The sequence below is a fragment of the Anticarsia gemmatalis genome, chromosome 4 (genome assembly GCF_050436995.1).
Source record: "Anticarsia gemmatalis isolate Benzon Research Colony breed Stoneville strain chromosome 4, ilAntGemm2 primary, whole genome shotgun sequence".
Classification (NCBI taxonomy): Eukaryota; Metazoa; Arthropoda; class Insecta; order Lepidoptera; family Erebidae; genus Anticarsia; species Anticarsia gemmatalis.
Window position 1 is genome coordinate 9719767 of NC_134748.1, and position 18384 is coordinate 9738150.

Sequence of the window (18384 nt, forward strand, 5' to 3'; positions counted from 1 at the left end):
TTAGTTTTGAAGTTTGCCACATGTGTGAGGTCAGCGTGAAGCAACCGTGCCGCCGGCGATACGGGCTCCCCATTGTTTTGATTATTACGATCGAGCAGCTTAATTTAAGATTGTTTTTCTTTTACTAAAACAACGAATGTACGTAATTGTAATTTATTTGTGTTTTCTGATTTTGAATCTGTATACTTACACTTACAAACTAAATATCTAACACTATGAATTTAGTTACAAGCCGTCCTGTTTTGAAACAGGGTCCAGATAGTATTTCTTAACTAGAGACAATATTTGTCAATTATAGCGCACTTCAGAGTACAAACACACTTATTTTTGTGATCATGTTCCGATAATACACCAATAAGCTTGCATTGTAATATAGTTGTCTGAAAAAAAACATCATTTTATCAGAGGCAGAGCTGTGATACTTGGGTTTATGTTATTTAAAGAAAAGAAATCATGATGACATTGAGTTTTATTATTTATATTTTAGATGCATTTTATTGTCTTTTTATCTTAGTTATTAATACTGACCAGTGCCTGTAAGTAATGATGATATTCATAATATAAAGACTCATTTGAACACAAGCATTCCATTGCTACTTAGATAGGTTTTCACTTTTTAATAATATATAATTGTTGTATAACTAGGTATTAAAATCTCTACTACTTACTATTAGAGTAACATAGTTTTAGAATAGTTTCTAATTGTTATAATGAGAATGAGTAGTCGGCAAGATAGTTGTAATAAAGTTTATTACATTCAATGTGTATTATTGTCCTACCTTGCATTATCCCTCGTGTTTGGTGATAATAAATAATTAAGATTTATATAACGGTTGTTTTATTGCATCAATAACTAGCTGTATTATATTATATTGTAGTACACCACGACGATATAAAGAGTTCTCCCACGTTACTTTATTACCTTCATTAAATATAACTGTTTAAACATCACAAGATGTGAAAAAGTCGTTACCTATTGACTTTATGAAAGGAAACTGTAGAGTACTTTGTCATACAAATACAAAACAGTCAACAGTGTTAACTTAACAGCAAATGCTATAGAATTGAAGAGTATTTTCACCGACCTTTTATGGAGTTGAGTGAAAATCTCTCCCTTTTCATTTATGGTTATAACTTTTTACCTATATTGTTTACTTCTATATCGTCGTTGTGTATTACAGCTTGTGTGAAGGCATGCACGATTAAGATTGACGTAAGAATGACATGATACATTCGCTTTAGTTCTGTTAACCCCTTTTCTCTTCAGTCTGCCCTTGACAGCACGTAATTGTGTAGAAGTAATTTGATATTCAGTACCGATACGCGATATTTACGGCTCGAAATAACTGAATCAGATTACCGACCGACACTCGTAAATTATTCTATAGCTTTTTGATGGCTTATTTTTCTTCACATTGATATTGTAACGAGACACGAACAATGAAACTTTAAAGGTTAAGTACCTGTATTAGTGTTACCTGTAGAATTTTTATACGCACTTATTTATCAATGTTTTTGCCAGTTTTCTTAGAATACTTATATTTCGCGTTATAATCTTGATAGTGCGATAATAGAAAATAGCGAGTCGTTACGATAACTGTTCTAAGAAATAGTTTAGTTTACGCATTTTTTATCATATTGTTGATATCGTAACTGTAATCGAGTGTTGACCGGGCGAGTAGTATCACATGTGGAAATTAGTTTTCAGCTAGGTATACATAGCTTACAGGATTCAAATGCCGATCTCCAAATTTCTGTTTTAATGTCAATATTCTCTCTTTCTGGGGACACTTGCTTTTATAACGTTTATTCACATACGATAGCTCCCTTTGAAATTAATTTGGAAACGAACTAAAAATCGACGTGCGAATTGTGTAACCGACAAATTGATAACTCCCGTCTTAAAGAGTTATTTCCTCAATCGGGTAAACACGTAGAACCATACTCTATTGAGTAAAACTGTATGTGATACAATGAGACAAGTGGGTGGTTTATTTCTAATAAACAGTTCAAACACCTTGTTATCAACAAGGAAATGAAAACAACTTATAGAATTAAAGCAATGTGTTGTGTTCATTCACAAGTCAAATGATTGCATGAATGGAGGTGTGGTTAAGAGTATATTGTATAAATATCTTTGTATGCAAATATGGGCGCCGGTATTGGTAGTCTAATGTAAATAATGTTTGTAAGTATTTATATTTTGATGCTTGGATTAGCTTCAGCTGGGACACTGCTGTATCTTCAGTAAATATGTATATTATATGTTTTAATTATCTACTAAATAGACCTATACACTCTAATAGATCACTTTTCATCTGTTCTCTTAAAGTAAATGTGTTGTTACATCTTTATAACTGTGAATCTTTTGTAGGCCGTGTTGTCAAATTCAACTTTTAGTCGTTAATCTTTTGATATCTGATTTTCTTATGTGCTTTACATAGTTTTAATAAAACCGACGTAAGGGTGTTGACGAATTATTTTATTACCTCATAAGGTTCCTTCTTTCGTAGAATAATATTGTAGGACAAAAGACACGATGAGAATATATATTTTAGGTTCATTGGCTGTTGCCGTCCTCACGTATAACTTACAAATAGTCCTAGAGTATAATTTCCAAAGCACTATCAATATGTATTCACGGCAAAAGTGACTAAATTAATAAATATAATATCCGCCCCTATTCCTTCATCATAGTCACTGATATATCTAACTAATTCCCTACCCTCATAAAACTTTCCGAAGCCTTCGTTCAGAAACAATAATAAATTGATTAGTTACGTAAGGAGTAATATCGTTACCTTCGTCGCGTTACGTGCTAATTACTAAGTCATACAAGTCACAATTACGCGTTGGATAGTCTGCCAAGAATTGGTACTTTATGCAAAATATATGCCATGTAGTTACCATAAGGGATTTAAGACTACATTGATCAAGATACTTGCTTTCATTCCCTGCTTAAGGGTTACCTCAAGAGAGAGAGAGCGTATTTTTTTTTTTATATATTACAAGTGCCTAGATCCTTCACGTCCCTCTTTATCTTGTAGTCTCTTCAAGAGACTGGATCCCTTGTATTTCCCTTGCGAGAAAAATCTAGTTCTAATCTTACCTATAAATTGAGTTTTGAAAATAATTAAACTTTGAAAAGCTACATTTTACAAACACTTCGACGAAATATGCAATTCAATTAAATAGTTACGCAAGGTCATGATGAACACGTGCATAAAATCAATACTTAGGTACAAACGTAGGTCTGTTGAATACGTACCTACGTAGCTTCGTAGTAGACTAAAAAGTACTGCAATTCAAAACTTTAGTTAGCAATAAAACTGTAGCCGACTGCCAAATGGACTTACGAAATTCCGATAGAATAAATGTGTTCTTTTATTGAAGTATCCGAATACTAAGCTTTTATAGGGCAATTTAGTAAAAGCGCATCGGGCGTAAAATCGGTTTTCCGCTAGTCACTGAAATAAAGTATCCTTGAAATTTTCGCTAGCTGCTCAATAACTTTCAGAGGGCTATCGCGTACATTATTTATATTATGGACCCTATACATCATCGCGGTGTTGTGCCGTTGAAATATTCTGAATAGCGACTAGGGTACATACTGTAGTAGATTTTAGCATAGATGACGGAGAGGCCGTATTAATATTACATGCCCTAAGGCCATGCTCATTGCGGGAGCTGAGCTAATGTAACGAATCTGCCGCTAGGGACAACCCGGGTTACGTTACGAGGTTGCGTATGTGTCCCGTCTAGTATGAATTATTACAAATGGTTATATTAATGTCCACAACATTAAGATAGATTACATCATCATTTGTCTGGAGTTACACTTTGGTTTATTTATAAATATGTGTAGTAGTTGTAAAGTTTATTAGTTTAATTATTTGATATTGTTAAACAACCTTCTAATTTCTATTAAAGGTCGTACTTCGTAGGTCACCGGCGCTATCCTTCGTCATTATTTTCTTTTACGGAATAATTTATAGAACACAATTACTGAGTAATTATACACCCAACGTTAGGTCTTGTACTACTTACGTGTCCATAATAGTGCTTTATAAATATTCATTTTGAATCAACATAGCTATGTCAGATTTACGAAACGCATAGCATCACGCCCGCATAAGGCCACCGTACCCTATAACCAGACAGTCGGTATAGACATCTACATACATAGATAGAGTTCGGAAAATGAGAAATCGTGTCCCAATGTAGCAATCGTTTATACGTTTCCTCGATCGACAACTCGATTTTCGTCGAATTGAGGCACCAATTTCTCTTATTCGAGTTTCGTATTTGATGAGCCAATAAAAATGTATTTCACCGTAATTGCTGCAATCATCGAAGATGTAAATTTTGTTGTAAAATTGTTCCAACATAAAATACCTCGTAACATGCACGAGTTTATTGCTTTGACTACATGAAGAAACGTAAACGGCAATTTAACGAATGATAGACGCATAAATTATTGTTATTAATATAAATGAAGGCAGTGGACATGACTGTTACTGCCTACGCGAGGTTAGGTCATGCTAGTGATCACAGTCACCCACAGCCTCTGGAGACTACCTTATACTTAGTAGACCTGACCTTGTAAGGGACTGACGCAATGGCTGATAATTCTAGAAAACAACACTTGTCAGTACATAAAAATAGGATTTTGTGGTTGAAATGTATTTGTTTATACTTGCCGGGACTTTAATTCATGTAGTGGTTGCATGACTCTGGCAGTTTGATAAGACTGTAGGTATTTTGGTAGCACAGCTAAGTTGTGTAGTGTTCAAACTTCGCAAACGATTGCCTGCAAAATAAAACGTATTGGACTGATAATGAACAGAAACGTCGTCAAGGTCGCACAATACTTTTGTATCGACACGTAACCATAACAATACGAAATACATACCTATACATACATGCATAAATAATTATAGCGAAGATACACAAACTGATTAGGTACTGCGATAACGCTAAGTGCACATTATTGTAGTTCTTCTAACTCGAGGTATTGATTGCGATAAATTTATTGTTATTGATATTTACTACGACAATGTTTTGACATTTACTTTGTAGAGCGTGTCGAATAAATTAGTATTGCTTATACTTTGTCTGATTCAAATTTTATTATAGGCACGTGTTCTCATAGACTTAATTTGGCTCTGGGGTGAAACAGGAAAGTTCAGAAAAAAGCGATGAGAAATCTTATTAAATGTATGTAGGATAATTGAAACCTTCTTAAACCGAAACGTTGAAAAAATAAAACTATATTTTCTTACTTGACATTCCAAAAAATGTAATGTCCCATTTTTCTTAAAATATGTTACGAATTGCGGCATACAGGAAACAGCTGTCATGCGGAGGGATGTTGTGCCCGAAAAATGGCAGCCATATATGACTGAAAAATAAAAATATTATGAACGTGTACTTTTTGCGAATAAGAGTAATAAACGAAAAATCTACAGTATCTTATAAAAGCCGAAAAAGGCAATAAAAAGTTAGTTTCTTGCCGTTTCTTCTCACGGGCAACAGCTTTTCTGAAACTTTGGTAGATAAAAATGACGATTTCAAATACTTGTTTAAGTTTATGAATTAAAGCATATTATTTAACTTTGACATTTATGACGGTAACATACATAACCGAAGTTAAATAAAATTTATTAGTTTCAATCGGAACACTTGTCGAAAATGTTCAGTCTCTGTTAAGCAGTTCAACTTTAAAAAGGAATGGCTGTAATATCGATTTTGTGTTTATTTGTCAACCCTCCCTTAGGTAGGTTAGGTACAATTAAGGCACGAAGAGGAGCGGAAAATTAATTGAAATGTTGCCCCCGAGGTGTCTCTGAAACAACTCTCATCTTTGTGATGTAATTACCAAATGTTAGTATAGGCAGAACAATGTGTTTTCTTTTGCTTTCTAGATAATTAACAATGTATTTTCTGGTAATAATGATGTTATTAAGACTCACGTTACGATACGTTGTACGTAGGTAAATACACGCTGCTGTTTAACATTTGAACTAGTAAAGTTTTCAGTTAATGTTAAAATATTTTCCAGCGGAATAGAGAACGCTCCACTTTACTTAAAATATACTGTCTTTTGAAGCATGTGGAGGACACGAGAATACACTACTATTTGAACGCTTCTTATTCTTCTGCTTTTATGCATGTCCTGCTTTTGCTTTTTTTATTAACTGACTTTGATGGTAGTTTGGCTTCCAAATTGATATAAGTACATATTAGAGGCATTGTGTGTTTTGAGGTACATATGTAGATACTTACCAATCGGATTTAATCTCTACCTAACTCTACTTAAATGTAAATTCAGAATTGTATTTTTCTAGATATTTATTGTACTTTGTATACTAAAATGGCTTGTGTGTTTGTGTATGTCATAGTATTTATTTCAGAATGCTGCTCTAGGTCACCTCGAGAAGAATGCAACCACAACCTATCGTCAGAACAATTCATCTGAGTTAAAAGAATTGTATTGTATTGTGCAATTTACGTGATATCATGCACCTATACTATTGTTTACTTGCTACCTAGATATTAACTATGCATAGTTATATATTCAACATGCGTTTAGCTCATAAGTTATGTTTAATGAATTGTTGTGTAATTATCGGAACATGATTTTAGGAAATAAATTGCAACACTCAAACTTTAATCAGTAAACTTTAAGCACCAGAAGCTAAATGCGCTTAAAATAGACATAAAATAAAACCTAGAATTCTCTACATATTTTAAAACAAAGATAGGCAAAAAATCTCACTGTTGTCTTCTTTCAAAGCATATTTTAAAAGACAAATTTTAGATTCTAATAATATGTTTTTATAATAACAGGAGCTTCTTCGAGAGAAGCAGCAGCATTTAGAGCGACTGTTACGTGAACGGGAGCTGGAAAGAGCCGAGATGGCGAAGATCACGCTGCAGGCAGACCGCGCTGAAACTGCCGTCACACAACTTAAGAAAGAGGCTGCTCAGGTATACCTTTCTATAAGCATTTTACACCACAACTGTAGTACGATTATCTGCGCTCGGAACTATGACTAGCGAGTGCTTGAGGTTTAAAAGTACTTTAAAAATAATTTATAATTATTAATACTGAATAGAGCCATAGCCAGTTGCACTTACCGGTCGGTAAACAATCTGTGGGGTAAGCAAACTTTGGTGCGGTCATTCCATAGATGGGTGACCGCATAGTGGTATTTGAACTGGGCGTCTTCGTGCTTCGGAGGGCACGTAAAAAGTCGGTCCCGGTTGTTGTCAATTAAGATAACAGTCGTTAAGCCATGTCAAAGGCCTCTCGGTCGGCTTGAACAACGTTGACACTAGGTTGACCGCTAACCATACAATAGATAGATAGAGGAGACTGAATACAGAAGGGATATTGATCAGCTTTTCATAGCAAAGAAACAACATTTGTCGAGAACTACTAGGTTGTCAATAGCTGAAAATGTTAGAAAGTGTCGGGTCTGATCATGTCCATTACCCGATGAATAGTAGGTGCAGTAGCTTTTTATGTCTAGAAACATGTGTTAATACTTAAAGATGACGCAGATACGCAGAACTGTCTGCTAGTCTCCACCTCACGTGGAGATCGTGGCAGTCGACTTCAGTCGAGCACTAACGCCAAGTTTAAGTGGTGCTCAAAATATTTTAGTAATTACATTGCATGTTGAAGTGAGAAAGACTTAGGTACTCAGATTTGAGTGCCGTTTCAATATTCGTAAAGCAATAAAATGTTGATCTATTGAAATTAATGGGTGATAAAAATGTTCTGAAAGAAGGTCTCAAATTTTACTCCGCAACCCGATCTGTCCAATATATTATGTTTACCGTGAATACTTCGTAGTCGGTCAGACGATCAAAGCAGACATTAATTTGTTTTTTTTATTAAACTTCTGAGTATTAGGACGAATCGATTCAAACATTTTTATTTCGTTCAATTCTCGACGAAACGGTGATGTGCCAATATTCGCTTTTTATCAAACCCGTTTTAAACGCTAACAAAACGTTTTAACAAAAAAACAATGATTAAGAATTAATTCGTAATCACTGTAAGCTTTTAGCATACAAAAACAAAGCAATTATAAAAAATAACAACCAGCGAATTAAAAGTAGATAATCATCTTTGTACATGTGAGAAAAAATACGTGTTTTTGCGAAGATCAATAAACTCTATATATAGGTGCTCATTAGTATTCACTATTGTAAACAAACTTTGAACCCTAAACCAACATGGCAGTTACGTGAGAGTTTTACATCCAACTTAATTTATTCCAACCACCATCTTCTATATACAGGGTGTCCCAAAACTCAACGATAATCCGAGACAGGATGAAAGGCCAAGTCATACCGGTTACAGGAAAAAAAAAAAAAATCCATATCACTTAGTTCAGCAATAATAGACACTTTTCAAAAAAGTTGAAATTCCACACCCTTGGTCGCATTTTCAAGTCCTGTCATCACCAATGTCACAATTTCGCTGTGTTTTTTTAAATTTCGTGATCTTAATTAAATATGCTATTCATCGTATAACAAATTAATGCACAAAACATCGTTTATTTAATAAAAAAAGTTAAGTTTTAGTGAGTCATCTTTCTCAAAAATATCGTTAGTCAACTTTGACGCTTCATACTGAAAAAAAAATGTACTACACTACCCTTGGCAAGTTATTTCAAAAGTTGGCGCATTTAATCAAGATTTCAAAATGGTATAACACTTGCCACTTTTCTTGCCATTAAAAATGTTATTTTTATTTGAACGAAGAGTATCCTCGCAGATGGATCGGACGCAGTGGTACAATTTTATGGCATCCTCGTTCCCCGATCTAAATCTAGTAGATATTTTTTACTGGGAATGCATAAAAGAAAAAGTTTATTCAAAATCAATACAAAATCTATCAGAACTTCGCCAGAAATTTGACACAGCGCCAGAAGAATTAAATGCAAGGAATTTCGCTTGACTGGTGAAAAAATCTTTTGTACGCCGTTGCAGAGCCTGTATTCGTGCCAGAGGAAAGCAATTATTTTTAAGTAAAGAGGTAATTGAGTCAGTCCATAACAAATATTTAATGTAATAAACATAATAGGTTATAACAATTTAAAAAAAACAATGAACGAACCATCGATCTTATTTAATTATTCTCTTTAAACTAAAGTAATTCCGAATTGTTTTCCTCTGGCATGAATTCAGGCTCTGCAACGCCTTACAAAAGACCTTTGCACCAGTCAATCAAAATTCCTTGCATTTATTTCCTCTGACGTTGTGTCAATTTTCTGGCTAAGTTCTGATAGATTTTGTATTGATTTCGAATAAACTTTTTCTTTTATGCATTCCCAGTAAAAAATATCTACTGGATTTAGATCGGGAGAACGAGGAGGCCATAAAATTGTACCACTGCGTCCGATCCAATTGCGAGGATACTCTTCGTTCAAATAAAAATAACATTTTTAATGGCAAGAAAAGTGGCAAGTGTTATACCATTTTGAAATCTTGATTAAATGCGCCAACTTTTGAAATAACTTGCCAAGGGTAGTGTAGTACATTTTTTTTTCAGTATGAAGCGTCAAAGTTGACTAACGATATTTTTGAGAAAGATGACTCACTAAAACTTAACTTTTTTTATTAAATAAACGATGTTTTGTGCATTAATTTGTTATACGATGAATAGCATATTTAATTAAGATCACGAAATTTAAAAAAACACAGCGAAATTGTGACATTGGTGATCACAGGACTTGAAAATGCGACCAAGGGTGTGGAATTTCAACTTTTTTGAAAAGTGTCTATTATTGCTGAACTAAGTGATATAGAATTTTTTTTTTATTTTTCCTATAACCGGTATGACTTGGCCTTTCATCCTGTCTCGGTTTATCGTTGAGTTTTGGGACACCCTGTATATATCGTCGGCCTAGAATCCCCAAGGATACTAAATGAAGGGAAATTTGCGATATTCTTCTTCTTCGCTACACTCTTGGCAGAGTGGTCGTGGTCATCGGATTTGCGATATATAAAAGTAAAATAATTATTCCGCTGATTTTTATGGTTTTTATATTATGAGTACTTACTTACGTTATTACTACTCAAACAAGTGTCAAAGTTAAAGCCCAAAGGCCCTTGACATGGCTTATCAACTGTTATGTTAATTGATTACAATAAGAAATTTCTGCAAGGATATAATCTTAAGTAATGTAAAACGAAACTAAAAGTCATCACTCAAAAGAAAAACTTATATAAAAACAGTGCAATTACTAGAACCTTCATATTTTAGTCTAACAACTCGTAATCTTATTCGTAAAAATATTGGAAGGAGTACCAAGACTTTATTCAGATTTTATCGCCAAAGATTTTTACTGCTGGAGCCGTCTTCCTATAAAAAGATCAAGTACCCAGTAATCGGTTTCTAAGATCGTCACACTTTCCTTTCATAAGAGCTAGCGTCTTTCAGACGCTGTTTGCATAATCCTTCTTTGTGAGAGAACATTTTGCCCCAGTTTCGTCGATAAGATGGTTATTTCAGACTTTATGTAGTACATTAAAAGTTTACAGTTTACTGTCCTTTTAAGACAAAAGCTAGAGAGTTGTTATATTTCTTACCTTGAGAGTTCGGAATAATACTTGAATGACTTCTTTCGTCTAAGATTTTACACTTTCTTTGAAATAGAGACAAAAGAATCAGGATACCTACAGTAGCTAAGTCAACTTATTCGACACTCTTTTCAACGTGTTACGAACATATTACAGAATAGACCTACTAGCACTGGTAGTAATGGTTCGATTAACCATATTGATTTAAATAAGTAGACGCCGTAGACGGTTCGGTTCCGACACATTAGGTTTCAGGAATAGATTGTTTAAAATTGTCCTTGCAGCGCTTTTGCCGATGTCGTTATCAGGTGATGCTATTGCCTAAATTAGAGTAATTTTGATTAAGCTTAGCATGTACCGGTTTCATATCCTTACTCGAGTCTCGAGTCAAACCTTCATGTATTAAAAAAATCCCTGTCGACATGGAATAAGCTTAAAAGGTGTCTTATATCAATTTTTTCGTGTATCAGGCTGCCACAGAGAACAGTAAGTTGAAGGCTGAACTGGACAAGATCACGCAGCAGCTCGACGATGAGAAGCAGAAGGTGGAAGATCTCATGTTCAGCAACGAAGAAGAAAATATCAATAAAGAAGAATATAATGTGAGTTTTAAACTTTCACGTTGAATAACAGCTATAAACTACAATACTTTACTTATTGCCATTGTAAGGGCTCGTACATACAGTGCCGGCGGGTTACGCGGCCGTCATTTGTTTCTAACATTCGAGCGACAATGCTTGGTATTGACAGCTCTGCGGGGCATGTGCCGGCATTGTGTAGTAGCCGTAATATGTGCCTAAATGTCAAGCAATCAATTGATAGTTGCATATTTAGAAAACGAGTTATGAATCAATAAGAATTTATTAATTGACGTTATAATATTTTCTTTTTCAGAGATATAAGGAGGCAATGGAGGTATGTAATAAGTTATATTGAGTATTAAAATAATTGATTAAATCCTGTGTAAGTGTATAGAAATCATACACACAACAGTCGGTTACACAAACTAAATTATATTTTGGTCAATTAATGACTTAGTATGAAGAAGAAATATCGCTTAGTTAGAGGAAATCATTAGATAGCGATAAATACTCATGAATTGAATTCATAAAAAAGTCCCGTTTAATAAAGCATTATCGAACACTATCCAATTTAATTCAAACAGGTAAAGAAATAAACGTGATTTGCTCTTCTATTAGGGATTCATAGGCTTTATTTTGTGATGTAGCGTGAGTTAGCCCTTCGCGAGCGCACGTGCCAGCAGCTGGAGGTGGACTTAGAGCTGCAGCGTGTTCGCTCGGAGGCCAACGCTACCGCGCTGCGCAACCTGGAGCAACAGCGGAACCTCGACGCTAACGCCGCCGCCGAACAACACCGGGAGGAACTCAATGCTGCGCATAGTAAGACCCTTTTTATTCTAACTATTTTATTCTAATTATTTTCTGGAACATATTGATATTGCGAAATTCCATTTTCTTTTCCAAAAACGCACAACTATAATTGAAAAGTGTCCCTACTTTAATACAGATGAAGGCTTTTGCCATTTATTGGTTTTTCCTACCGTTCATCAAATTCCTCAAATTGAACCTCGCAATACCCGATCAGTCGTAAACACAATGCATTTTTATTCGAATAACTTGAGATTATAAACCAATAACTTTCATCAAGTCAAGTTTCTAAAACGTCACAAAGCCGTTAATATAATGGATTAACAAATCTCAATTAAATAACATTTTCTTATTTCAGCTCTGTCATCTGAACTGCAAAAACTATTAGACGAAGCTTACGTTCTCCTTAAAGAAAAAGAAAACGAAAAAGATTCTCTAGGTAAAAGCATGTCGGATGAACTGGCGCGAGTCAAGATTGACTCAGAAAAGGCATTGAACGAGGCTAAGACAAAGATGGCTATCGCTCAAACAGAGTATGAAACACAAGTGTCTGTGTTAACCGCTAAACTGCAACTAGCAGAGTCCAAACTCGACACTGAAAAACAGAATTTAGAAAGATTAAATAAGGAAAACAGCCAAATTATTATAGATTTAAATACTAAGTTGACTCAGCTACAGGCTGCTGTGGATGATAAGACATTGGAACTGAACAAAGGTAACAACATAACGTTTTAAATGAACTTTTGTTTTATATAATATCCATTTTTTCCCGGGGTAAAAAGTATCCCATCTAAGTGATAAAATGTGTGCAATATTTCATGAAGCTATTGCTGGAAGATTAATAAACATGCTTACAATCTTACATAGAAATCTTTCTATATTAAAATATAATCAATATATTATTTAGATGGTACGGTAATAATCTTATTTCATTTCACAGTTGTCGGTGTCAGCAAAGAGCATGAAGTGAACCTGAACAAGGAAATCACTAAGCTGCGAATGGAACTCAGCGCTAAAGTATTAGACTTAGAACAGTTAGAAGACTCCAAGAAAAAACAAGAAACAGCACTCAAAACACTACAAGATGAAATCAATCGCGTCAAGGAAGAATACAACAATAAAATTAATGAGTATGAAGGTTTGTTGAACGAAGTCACACAACAAAATGAAAAAAATAAAACAGAAATGTTAGAATTACAACAAAGTCTTAACACCAAGACTAAGGAGTATGAAAAACTGATGCAAGAACTAAGTGAGTCTTCCAATTCTTCAGAGAAACTTGTAAGTGAATATAAACAAACTATTCATGAACGAGACAAGGAGATTATCAAACTCAAAGATGATTTCGAACAAACGACTGCCAACTTTAATATAAAGCACAGTAAGATCGCTGAAGAACATAAGAAGGAAATTGATGAACGCAACACTAAAATAGAACAACTGTTGAAAGAGATCGAGGAACATAAACATTCCTTAGATCAAAGTAAGGTTGAGTTCGAGACTTTGAATTCACAGTTCAATATTAACGCAGACGAATTGAAACAATTGAGAGAAGAAAATGAAAAACTAAAACAGTCTGTGAATGATCTAACTCAAAGCAATAATGAACTTAAAACCAAAATATCTGAAATGGAGTTAGAAATTGGTGAATGCAGACGTCAATTTGAGAGTGCTAATGAAAAGTGCGCTGAGTTACAGAAGGCTAAAGAAAAAATTGAATCTGAGTACATGAATCTTACTGGACAGACTACAGACTCTAATGAGCAGTTCAACAAATTGTCTCAACATCTGAAAGAGACTGAGAAAGAATTACAAGACCTTAAAGATAAGCACAGAGAGACTGTTAATACATATGCACGTACTGAACAAGAACTTAAACAGAAGTTGTTTAAAATACAAGAAGACTTCTCTGTGGAGCGTGCGCAGTTGGTAGACTCTGTCAATCAAAATATTGAAAAGCTGAAGGAAGCAGACGGCAAGGTCAAAGAGCTTGAAACTCAAACTACTGACATAAATATTCGTCTTGGCAATCTCCAGTCTGATAATGACAAACTTCTCGATGAAAATACAATATTGAAGAAGGAGATTGAAGCACTGAAGATTAAAGAACAAGAAGTGAATAATGACCACGAGGCAGCTTGTAAGAAATTAGAAGTCGATATTGAAAAATACAAAGAAGAAATATCTATTCTGAAAGCAGAAGGAGCGACGTCGGAGGTCAAGCTTATGGAAAAGGTAGACCAGCTAACAGAGGCCCAAAATGACTTGAATAACAAGCTAGAAGAAGCAAGGAAACACGAAGATTCGTTGCAAAAAATATTAGATGATATGACATCTCAACTTAATAACCAAAAGGTACAGCATGAAAAAGAAATATCACAATTGCAAAATAACTTAACAGCTGCCACAGAAGAATCTGAGAAGTATAAAACTGAGGAAAGTCGTCTAAAAGAGCTGTTAGAGCAAAACCAAAATAGTGTCAAAGATCTCACTCTGAAGCTAGAAATGATTGAAGTTGATCTTAAATCAAAAACTGAAATAGTTGCTGAAAAAGATCGCCAAGTTGCACAAATAAATGAGGAACTCAGTAAAGCGACTGAAAACAAAAAGCAGCTTGAAGAAAAACTAAACAGTGCTGCTCTAGAAACTAACGAATTAAAACAGAAATATGATAATCTTACAGCTAACTTCTCTGCGGAAGAAAGTGTCCTTAAAGAGCAGCTCACTCAGTTAGAAAATCTAAGAAAAGAAATGACTGTTTTAGTTCAAGATAAACAATCATTAGAATCTAAGTGCAGCGAGACTTTAGTAGAACTAAGCGAATTGAAGAAGTCCTTAGAAGAGAAAGATAGTTTAATTAAATCTCAAAATGAGAAGAACGAGACTGAGTCCCGCAAAGTAGCTGAATTAAATGAGACAATACTGACTCTTAAACAAGAAATACAAACACAAGAAGCGCTGGTACGTGAGAGGGACGGACAAATAGCGCGAACTGAGCAGCAGTTACGTTCGGGAACACACGAATCACTATTGGAAATGTCAATGCTTCATTATGAAAATAACAGTAGAGCTTCCGCAGACAGTGTACGTGCATTAGAAACTCTCCGTGCTAGAGTTAAAAATCTAGAAACTGAAATCCAAACTAGGGACAGTAAACTCGAAGAACTTCAGAAAATTGAAAAAGAACAAGTAGAACTCAAGAAACTCGCAGATGAAGCTGTAGCGACGAAGGCAGCCATGGATGATTTGAAAAAACAATTAGAAAAGTCCGAAAAAGATATCCAACAACTGACTAGTATTAATGAAGCTCAAAAACTTAATTATGAAGACTTAAACAAGCAGCTGCAAACTCAATTTGATGAATTTAAAAAAGAGAGCAAGCGTGCGAAGCATGAACTTAAGGCAGCTTTGGTTAACTACGAAAAGGAATTGAAGGAATCCAAAGACAAAGTCGCAGTAGAAATAGATAAACAAAATCAATTGCAGCAAAAACTGACTGAATCTGAAAAGAAAATATCAGAAATATCACAGAAACTGGAATTGGTGACAGTTCAACAAAGTAGTGACGTGGAAAAAGATAAACAATTAGAGAAATTGACCACTGAACTGCATGCGGCCAAACAACATTCGGAAGACATAGTGGCCAAGAATGAAAACCTAATCAAGAATCTTAAAGCAGATATTGAAAATAAGATGAAAGATTTGAAACAAAAAGATGATTTAATTAACAAATTGCAAGAGGAAATCAAGGTACGACAAATTCATAAAATCACAGAAAAAAAATAAACAGTACTGCTATTTTAACCGACTTTAAAAAAAGGAGGAGGTTCTCAATTCGTCGCGATATTTTTATCATTTTAACATCATATTTTTTATTTTTAGAAGCAGAAAACGAAAGTAGAGTTAGCAGAACGTGAAAAGGTTCTGTTGCAAAAAGAGAACGTAACTAAATTAAAAGATAAAAATGACAACAATGCGATGGGAGTGTTGGGAGAAGGCGACACCGCGCCGCCAAAGTAAGTCTAGTAGCGCGACTCTCCACAGCCGGTACTAACGAGTATCGAAAATTTGGTATTTAAAATATACTGAACAATTCATTTTTATTATTACTTTAAAGAATCTGGCTGATAGGAAGTTACTTTACCTTTAAATAATTTGTATAAAACAGGCGTTTATCATAAGAACTCTTATTGCAGGACGTCAGACGATAAAGAGATGATAGACGGACAGGTGAGCTTCCTGAACTCGGTGATAGTGGACATGCAACGTAAGAACGAGCAGCTAATGGCAAGGGTACAGGCGCTAGAGGGCGGCACCGTCGTCCCAGAACCTATCTTGTAAGTTAAATCTTCATAATATTTGATTAATTACAAATTACATAACGTCTTTGAAGGTGGAGTTACAACATAATGGTTAAGAAAATGCTACATTCATGCATTATTTAATGCTACATACTGAATATCATATAGTATCTTACAAAGCTGTATATGTATACTGTTGGCGTGTCTATAAATAAATAAATAAATAAATTACAATAATAAAGGTAGTGACTCTCACTCACACTTAATAAAGTGTTCTTCAAAGTTGTCTATGTCTCTATAAATATTAATATTCTGATTACAGCAATGGTCGCAAAGCCCGTGCAGTAGCGCCGCGTTTGTTTTGCGACATATGCGACGTGTTCGACGCACACGACACGGAAGAGTGCCCGCGACAGTCGGCCGAGCCCGACGCGCCGCCCACTCCGGCCAACCGCCGCGCGCCGCCGCCACCCAGGCCTTACTGCGATATTTGTGAAGGTACATCGACTTTACAGACATATACCACGATAAAATACACGACTTTAGACAATCAACAACTTCTAATACTATTTACATTTATAGCTCAACCGGCTTTATATAGCACTAATACAGAACTACCGGCGCCGATAATACCTACTTTTTTCGTAAATAATAGCAATATAATAACAACAATTTATAATGTTTTGTATTCATGTTCATTTTATAAATTATAGTTTTGTTTATTCCAGTATTCGGCCACGCAACTGAGAACTGTGATGAAGAAGAAACCTTCTAATTTGCCTATTTATTGACGGATTAGTTTTAATGTTACCGTTATTGTTGTTACTCGTTTTAGTTGGCTATTATTTATTATTATTGTTTACCATTGGAATGGTATCAGTTGTTTTATAGTTATTATTATACTAGGGAAATATTTGTAAATAAGTACCATTGATCTTTTATAATAATAAGTGGATGTTGCATGATATTTTACTACTAATTAGGTGAATGGTATTACACTTTTCTTATGCATTATCTGGTTATAATGCATATTGAGAAATGCTCTATTCTGGCACAAATCGGTCTAACATCACAATCATGATTCTACTACTATCTACAATGACTATTGCAACCTATTTTACTTTATAAAATTAATTAAATAAACAACCCAAGATATTACTGTTTTTTAATAATAAATTGAATTAAAATTTCTATTGTTTTTTATTTATTTTTTAAACCCTTTCACAGATCATCAATCTCAATAAATGTTATGGTGCAGGTTTCTTTCTAATGAAGTTCTGGTTCATGTCACCAGCTCATGTTTTCCTTAGATACTAATCCATACTAATATTATAAATGCGAAAGTAACTCTGTCTGTCTGTCTGTCTGTCTGTCTGTCTGTCTGTCTGCTACTCAATCACGTCTAAACTACTGAACCAATTTGCATGAAATTTGGTATGGAGATATTTTGATACCCGAGAAAGGACATAGGCTACTCTTTACCCCAGGAAAATGACGCATTTCCCGGGAAAATTCAGAAAATTCAACGAAGTCGTGAAATATCAATATTATAATGACATTGAATTAACAAAATTCCGTTGCCATGGCAACTGTTTTAATGGCGGATATGCCTTAGCGCGACTTCGTTATACGAAGAGATGTAAATAACTTTGAGAATATTTTTCGTGAAAAAAAAAGCATATTTTATATCATCACGCTACGACCAATAGGAGCAGAGTACCTAACAGTAAAAAGTGTTACAAAAACATGGAAAATTCTGACCCATTCTCTCTTATGTGTCGCAAGCGAAGTTGCGCGGGTCAGCTAGTGTATCATATATAAAGGTATAAGTTTGTAAATTCATATATTATGTATTAGTGCGTCTGTCTCAAGTTCAGTCCTAGGTTGTGCAAAGTACTATTAGTATTTGTAACCTAACCCCTTCCTCATTTAAGAGGAGACCCGAGATCAAGCCTAGTATATGGCAATTCATATGAATTTATAATTAGGACAGTAAGCCTGGCTGGAGACAATACTGGTGTTATAATTTAAATTTTTTGAACATGGCAAATGCTGACAATATGGATACTTGATGAAGACAGAACATTTATCTAAAT

The 18384-nt window shown here is 34.6% G+C and overlaps 1 protein-coding gene across 12 annotated transcripts in view; it reads left to right on the forward strand.

The window, feature by feature from the left end:
- Positions 1-17479, forward strand: part of CLIP-190 (Cytoplasmic linker protein 190) — a 53981-nt gene extending 36502 nt beyond the window's left edge. For all 12 annotated transcript variants that reach the window (XM_076113675.1, XM_076113673.1, XM_076113672.1 and 9 more), the window contains 10 exons: positions 6850-6990; positions 11070-11201; positions 11494-11514; positions 11828-11999; positions 12346-12702; positions 12928-15737; positions 15870-16003; positions 16184-16324; positions 16611-16786; positions 17017-17479. In XM_076113675.1, the coding sequence (XP_075969790.1) occupies positions 6850-6990; positions 11070-11201; positions 11494-11514; positions 11828-11999; positions 12346-12702; positions 12928-15737; positions 15870-16003; positions 16184-16324; positions 16611-16786; positions 17017-17063 (4131 nt within the window). In that variant the 3' untranslated portion in view covers positions 17064-17479. The remainder of the gene's footprint in view (positions 1-6849; positions 6991-11069; positions 11202-11493; positions 11515-11827; positions 12000-12345; positions 12703-12927; positions 15738-15869; positions 16004-16183; positions 16325-16610; positions 16787-17016) is intronic.
- Positions 17480-18384: the final 905 nt, after the last annotated feature.